The sequence below is a fragment of the Antrostomus carolinensis genome, unplaced genomic scaffold, assembly GCF_000700745.2.
Source record: "Antrostomus carolinensis isolate BGI_N321 unplaced genomic scaffold, ASM70074v2 scaffold15138, whole genome shotgun sequence".
Classification (NCBI taxonomy): Eukaryota; Metazoa; Chordata; class Aves; order Caprimulgiformes; family Caprimulgidae; genus Antrostomus; species Antrostomus carolinensis.
This window is the reverse complement of record NW_010332419.1, coordinates 101284-107742: the sequence shown is the minus strand read 5'-3', so window position 1 is coordinate 107742 and position 6459 is coordinate 101284. Positions and strand designations below refer to the sequence as shown.

Below are 6459 nucleotides of genomic sequence, written 5' to 3'. Positions count from 1 at the left end.
AGAACATGTTTGGTACAGGCAGCACCTGATCGAGCACCTGTGAGAGTGACAGAGCACTGGCTCTGTCACTGGCTCTGGCTGCCAAGAGAGGTTGTGGAGATGTTCATGGAGATCTCTGGAGCTATTAAAAACCTGCCTGGATGCAGTGTTGCGTGTGCAACGTGCCCCAGGTGAACCTGCTTTGGTAGAGGGGTTGGACTAGATGGTCTCCAGAGGTCCCTTCCAACCCCACCATTCTGTGATTCTGTGAGTAGGCAGTGTGTAGGGGAGTTGGTCATTATATTGTGAGGCTAAAAATTGCGCTGCACCCAGTGGATGGATGCACATGTGCAGTTTGGCTACTGCAAATGAACCCTCCACGCATTGTTAAAAGGTTTGTGAGAACTCTGTGCTCTTAATGACAAGTTGATTTAAGCACAATTCTGTGTGTTGTTGCAGAGAAACTCAGAATGGCCATGTTGTCACTAGCAATAGCTAAGAAAGATCTCCTAGAAAGTGGTGTCCTTTGTAATGCTTTGTAATGTCTCGGCTGTAGTTTTGATTCTCGCCTAGAACAGCGCTGTCCTGATACTGACTGAAATTTGTTTACCTTTTTGGGCTTGTCAGTGTTATAGCCACTAATTTCTGTCAGACTTCGTAGGTTTCGTAGTGTTCGATTATTCCCTCACTGAGATTAGCTGGGAGTAAATTCCTGTAGAAGCATTTCAACTGGAGTCTTGAGGTTGCATTCAGTGTTGATTTTTTAAACTACTTTTTAAGTCATAGAAGTTCTATTTAGTTTGGTTAATAATTTATCTTTCTCCAATTTAAAATTCTAAAAAACCCCTCTAAATGGTAAAACATTGCATGGGATTTTGTATACCATTACATGGGACTGAATTTGATTTTTGAGATAAATCAATGGATCTCTGTAGGAGGTACAGGTTTATTTAAGAACCTTGTCAATAGTAGACATCTGTAAACTAAATACATTGTTTAATAAAAAATATTGAGATATTCTAAATTGTTTTTATTGTTGAAAGCAATCTTTTGTCTGATACATATGAAATATCCATCTTCTCCCTTTTTGTTCTAGTTGTCATGGATGATGATGATGATGAATCCTGTCTCCTTGATCTTATTGGGTAAGTTTTCCTTAAGCAATTATTTCAGAAAAGGTGTGAAAAATAATTTTGCAAAATCATCTTCTAGAAGGTGATTCTGTCTCAGGATTGTCTCAAGACTAGGTGACTTTCAAATTAAATGAGTGGTAATATCAGGTCAATGTTGAAGCACATTACAAGGGAAGTTGTTACAGACTTCATTGCAAAGAACTATTTTTTTGATGAAAAATACAAAGATCTCAATTTTTTTGAGTAGTGGAACTTGATGCTTTGTTAACAGAATGCTTAAAGGGAAAAGTAAAATTATTATTTTCTTAGTTATAAATACTTAATTTATACTAATAACATGCATTTGCATAAAAATGTTAGAAAAATAGAATTATTACCCAGTACTGTTAAGTATTCACAACAAACAGGAATTTATTAGCATTTTATTCAAAGATAATTGATACTTAAAGAAAATTTGGGATAATTAAATAAAATTTGGGATGTTGTGTCCAGTTCTGGGCCCCACAGTTCAAGAAGGACAGGGAACTGCTTGAGAGAGTCCAGCACAGAGCCACCAAGATGATTAAGGGAGTGGAGCATCTCCCTTATGAGGAAAGGCTGAGGGAGCTGGGTCTCTTTAGCTTGGAGAGGAGGACACTGAGGGGTGACCTCAGTAATGCTTATAAATGTATAAAGGGTGGATGTCATGAGGATGGAGCCAGACTCTTCTCAGTGATGTCCAGTGATAGGACAAGGGGCAATGGGTGTGAGCTGGAACACAGGAGGTTCCACTTAAACTTGAGAAGGAACTTCTTTGCTGTGAGGGTGACAGAGCCCTGGAACAGGCTGCCCAGGGAGGTTGTGGAGTCTCCTTCTCTGGAGACATTCGAGACCTGCCTGGACGCCTTCCTGTGTGATCTCATTTAGGTTCCTGCTCCGGCAGGGGGGTTGGACTAGATGATCTTTCGAGGTCCCTTCCAATCCCCAACATTCTGTGATTCTGTGATTTTAAAGGGTCCTTCCCCCCACCCCCCATTTGGCTAACATTCATGTCAGTATTCAAGGACAGATGATATGCTGTAATGCATTTAAAACATAAGAAGAAAGTTGAGCATTTCATATACAATACTTCGTTCAAACTGCCAGAAATTAGTATGATGTCAGTCTCATAGCAGCTACTAAAAGATCATCCCTGTTTCATGCAAGGAATTTTTACTGTCTTAAATGCAGTAAATAAGGAGGCCTTTTACCTTTCTCATGCACTCAAAGCTTCCAGTGAAACAGTGAGGGCTTTAACTTCAGAAAAAAACAAAATCTCACCACGGTGGCTGCTCAGATCTGGGGGTTACGCTGTGGATGCCATAGGAGAAGCGTTGCCAGTGATGGCTCACAGTTACATTCTGTGAAGTATCTGTGCAAGGTTACTGATTGTAGCTGTATGGAAACACATCCTGCTTGGAATGTAAAGGCTGCGTGGGACAATTAAGTGCTCTGTCACGAGCATGAATCGTGAGGATCCTGGTACAAGTTCACGGGTGGTCCAGAAAATGAAGTGCTCTCTATACAGATGAGTGTGTGAAGAATTACAGTGTTCCTCCTGCTGTTAGCAGCAATTACTGTCTTAAGCATCTAGAAGAATGGAAAACAACATTTTCCTCCCCCCCCCCGTCTGATTTTGGTAAATGCCTACTAAAATTCCTTCCTTTCTAAAGACAATATTTAAGGTGATAAAGTGTTCTTCAGCTTTAATTGCATTTTCCATTATTTAAAGCCAGTCAGTGTAATTAGTATTAAATGGCCTGGTTATTTATAAATAAAACTCATAAGCATGATAGAGTCCTGTATGAGATCATGAGTTCTAGTCTCCTTAATTCTTGAAATTTAGTGTAATCTACTATGAAAATTACATTTTTGTTTGAAAAGATATTTAACCACTTCTGTGTTGTAAACATAATTGTACCATAAAATCCCTGCCAAGTACTGTCTAACATGTCTTTTGTAAATGCATGAATGCAGTTTGTTTTTTAAATGAAAAAAAGAGGAATAGAGTTGTATTTGTGCTTTTGGAAGACTAGTTGTAAACCTGAAAAGATCTTTAACTTGTTCCCTCTTTATTTTCTAGGATGATCAAGAGAGAAGGAGAGATGTTTTTAATTAATCTTTTTTTTACATGAGAATCTCCCACTTGTCAAAAATTTACTTGTTAATCAATAAAGGTGTTTTAAAATAAAAAAACTCCATGTCATTTTACTCTTCATGCTCATGTACACATTGGGAAATGATGTATAATTGTTGGATTAAAATAATCCGATGTAACACAACTTTTTCATGTTCTTACTTGATCTGTGAGTACAGTTGCAGTAATGTATTTTTGATTTGTTTGAATTGCCAACACTCAATCTGCCAGACCACAATTTTAATTTGAGTTTTATTCAGTGATAGTGCTGAGTTAATGCAATATGCTGAAATTGTGTTTCATAATATTTAATCAGTTGATTTGTTTGATTACACTTGGAAAAGGTGCCACATTTTTCTCCAAGTGAAGGGACTGTTAACTCTGGCAAGCATAAGCTTTTTTTAAACTTATGTTAAGGGGGGCAGAAAACATGTAAAAGATTCAGGTTTGTCAAGAAGGTATTTTTGTTAACTTAACTGTTAAGAATGGCAGAAAACATGATTCAGGTTTGTAAATACTCTGTTGATTTAGACACAAGCTAAACAGGCATTATAGGTAATCTCTGTAGAAGAGGTGGTACCTGTTACAATTCTCATGTTCATTAGTGGTAGTATTTTCCTTAGGTTTTGTACTATGTGCAGCCCTAAAATACTGTGTGTTTTAAGAGAATGTGAGTAATCACCTCATAAAGGGAAGTAAAGTAGAATGCAACTACAGTTTTGTGATGAACATAGTTTAATGCTTGAAATGCCTTGGCACAATGACAGCATATGCAAATCTGAAAATTATGCTGATAGGATATATGGAAACACAAGTCCTCAGATGGTATAAGCTTTGCATTGGAGTCAGTGAAGGAAATGTGTTTTTGCTATAAACCTGATCTATATAAATACAATATCTGGCTTAAGTTAAATTAGCCTCATTAGCAGAAAGAGCTTCCTAAAAGTGGTAACTTTTTTTTTCCCTCTCCTAAGGGACCCACAGGCACTGAATTATTTTCTACATGGACCTAGTAGTAAATCAGTAAGTAGCATTCCTGTGTATTAGACATACATAAGCTTCATTGAGTGTATTATTTCTAAATGTGATTTTTGTCTTTCACCAGAGCAATGAAGACTTGACTAATGCAGAGTATTCTGTAGCCAACTCAAATTCAATTTTCGCCAACTCCAATGTAAGTGGTCAGGAGATGTGTTTATATTGAGATTGCATGTTTCTGTTGTGGTTTTAATCGGCTTTTATAAAACTGAGTGAAGTAGATGTGGATTTTGACCTTTTTCATATGCAAATGCTGAACAGTAGCTTAGAACCACACCATGCTTTTAATATTTTAAGTATTGCATTGGATTTTCAGTGGGGAATTAATACTGCACTGTTAGGCTGTGTTTCGTAAATGTGTAAAACAGCTTGCTGAGCACTGGAAATATTGTCTGGTGTAACTCTCCAGTAAACTGGATTTGTAATTTTAGTGATTGTTGTAGTAGTGCTCAAATGAGACCTTGAAAGTTAGTAATTCATACATTTCCTGTGTATGATAGAACGATTTTGTTTCTTATTTCTTAGTGTAATCTGAGCTAGCAGTTTTTTTAAATTAAGGAATGGGGAATTTTTTTGTTCTTTAGACGGAATAGCTAGCTTGGGATGTTTCCTTCCTGTAACTTCAGTGTTAGGGAAGTCACTTTAAATTCATTAGCTGTTGGAGGCAGTCTTCAGTATTCTTTCTTTGCCAGGAGTGTATTGCAGCCCTGGATCAAGTTTTACCCAATGAGGCTGTTAATTCGCGTCCTTGGAAATAAAGCCAACGCTGATCTGCTCTAGTGCTGGCAATAGTCCTGCTTTGAGTAGAAGGTTGGACTAGATGATTTCCAGTGATCCCTTCTGACCCGTATTTCTTTGATTTCATTGGTGTGTTTTTTTAAAAACCTGAATTACTCATCCCACAATTCAGTTTTTTGAATACATAGAGTAGGATTTCCTTGGTAATTCCTCTTTCTGTTGTACTGTTGTCTTGACTCTGTTTGTCCCATGTTCCTAACAGATACGTGGGTAGCTTGTAAGTGTGTAGGGACCTTAAATAATTGGCATAAATAAATACTGAAAACTGTTTATCTTTGCGTAGAGAACTAGTGACTTTTCTGGTAGCCACAGTAGTGTGATGTGAAGTGTTTGCTCTGTTGTTCACCTTTCAGTATCATAATTAAATGCTGTAGAAGAAACGTATGTTGAGCAACAATTCTTTCTCTGGGTAAGATGGTAGAGATAACGGTGGGTAATGGGGTACCAACAGTAATAGGGTGTGCCCAGTTTTCAGCTGATGAGGAACAGTGGTTTCAGCTTGGTACAGCAGCTTCCTCTATGCAACATGGTAGAGGTGGATTTTGAGGACTCATCCTAAGGAAAATGAGGTTAAGAGGAAAAAAGGATGAAGGATGTGATGCGCATTTGTCTGAGCCTAAACTTCTTAGTTGTTCTTTGTAGAGATTCTTCTGATAAGCATGAGTAGGTGAGCAGGAGTCAGGGCTATATTCCTGGTGTATTTCCAGAAAGTGAGTTTTTGGAGTAGTTTTGGGAGGGAGTGGGAGATTCTGGGCAAGGTGATATTGTTGTGCAGGGAGCAGCAGTTAGGAGAAACAAAAATATTTGGTGAAAGCCGAAAAGAGCTTTCTGGTATATGAGACTGGGGGGATAGGTTGCCTAGAAGGCAAGTGATCAGAGGAGCAGGGATTTCTAGTGTGTGTTCCTAGGATGGCTTACTGTATTTTCATTGTCCAGCACTTGTTCCTCTTGTGCTCTGTTCTCATACTTTTGTATCTTCATAATGAATACCAGTGCCATCTTCTCTTCCCTCCCTCCCTCGTGTGAGAGCCCTGTGCTGACCTAAGTGAAGAATGACTTGAGTGCACAGATAGATTCTTATAGTGCATTGTGAAGGAACAAGGGATATCTAAAATATAAATGTAAATAGATGGTTTCACAGTCCCTACTTATAATGTAAGATACCTGAAAGGTTAAAGGCTTCTGAGTTTCTCGTCATTAAAGTTTTTGCAGATACTGAAGGTTCTGTCTTTGTATGTATTCAGAATTGCTACCGTGAAGTAGGATTGACTGTCTTGATGCCCGTCTCCTGCCTTTCAGTGGCAGAGTTTACAAATTCAGTGTCAAGGGTTCAGTGCCTCAGCTGGTAAGCGTGCT

At 38.2% G+C, this 6459-nt stretch overlaps 1 protein-coding gene across 1 annotated transcript in view; it reads left to right on the top strand.

Annotated features, from left to right (window-relative positions):
• Positions 1 to 1080: 1080 nt before the first annotated feature.
• The window catches only part of BICRAL (BICRA like chromatin remodeling complex associated protein), an 18017-nt gene continuing 12638 nt past the window's right edge, over positions 1081 to 6459 (top strand). Inside the window, 3 exon segments of the mRNA XM_029086363.1 lie at positions 1081 to 1124; positions 4242 to 4290; positions 4373 to 4441. Coding sequence (XP_028942196.1) covers positions 1081 to 1124; positions 4242 to 4290; positions 4373 to 4441 — 162 coding nt within the window.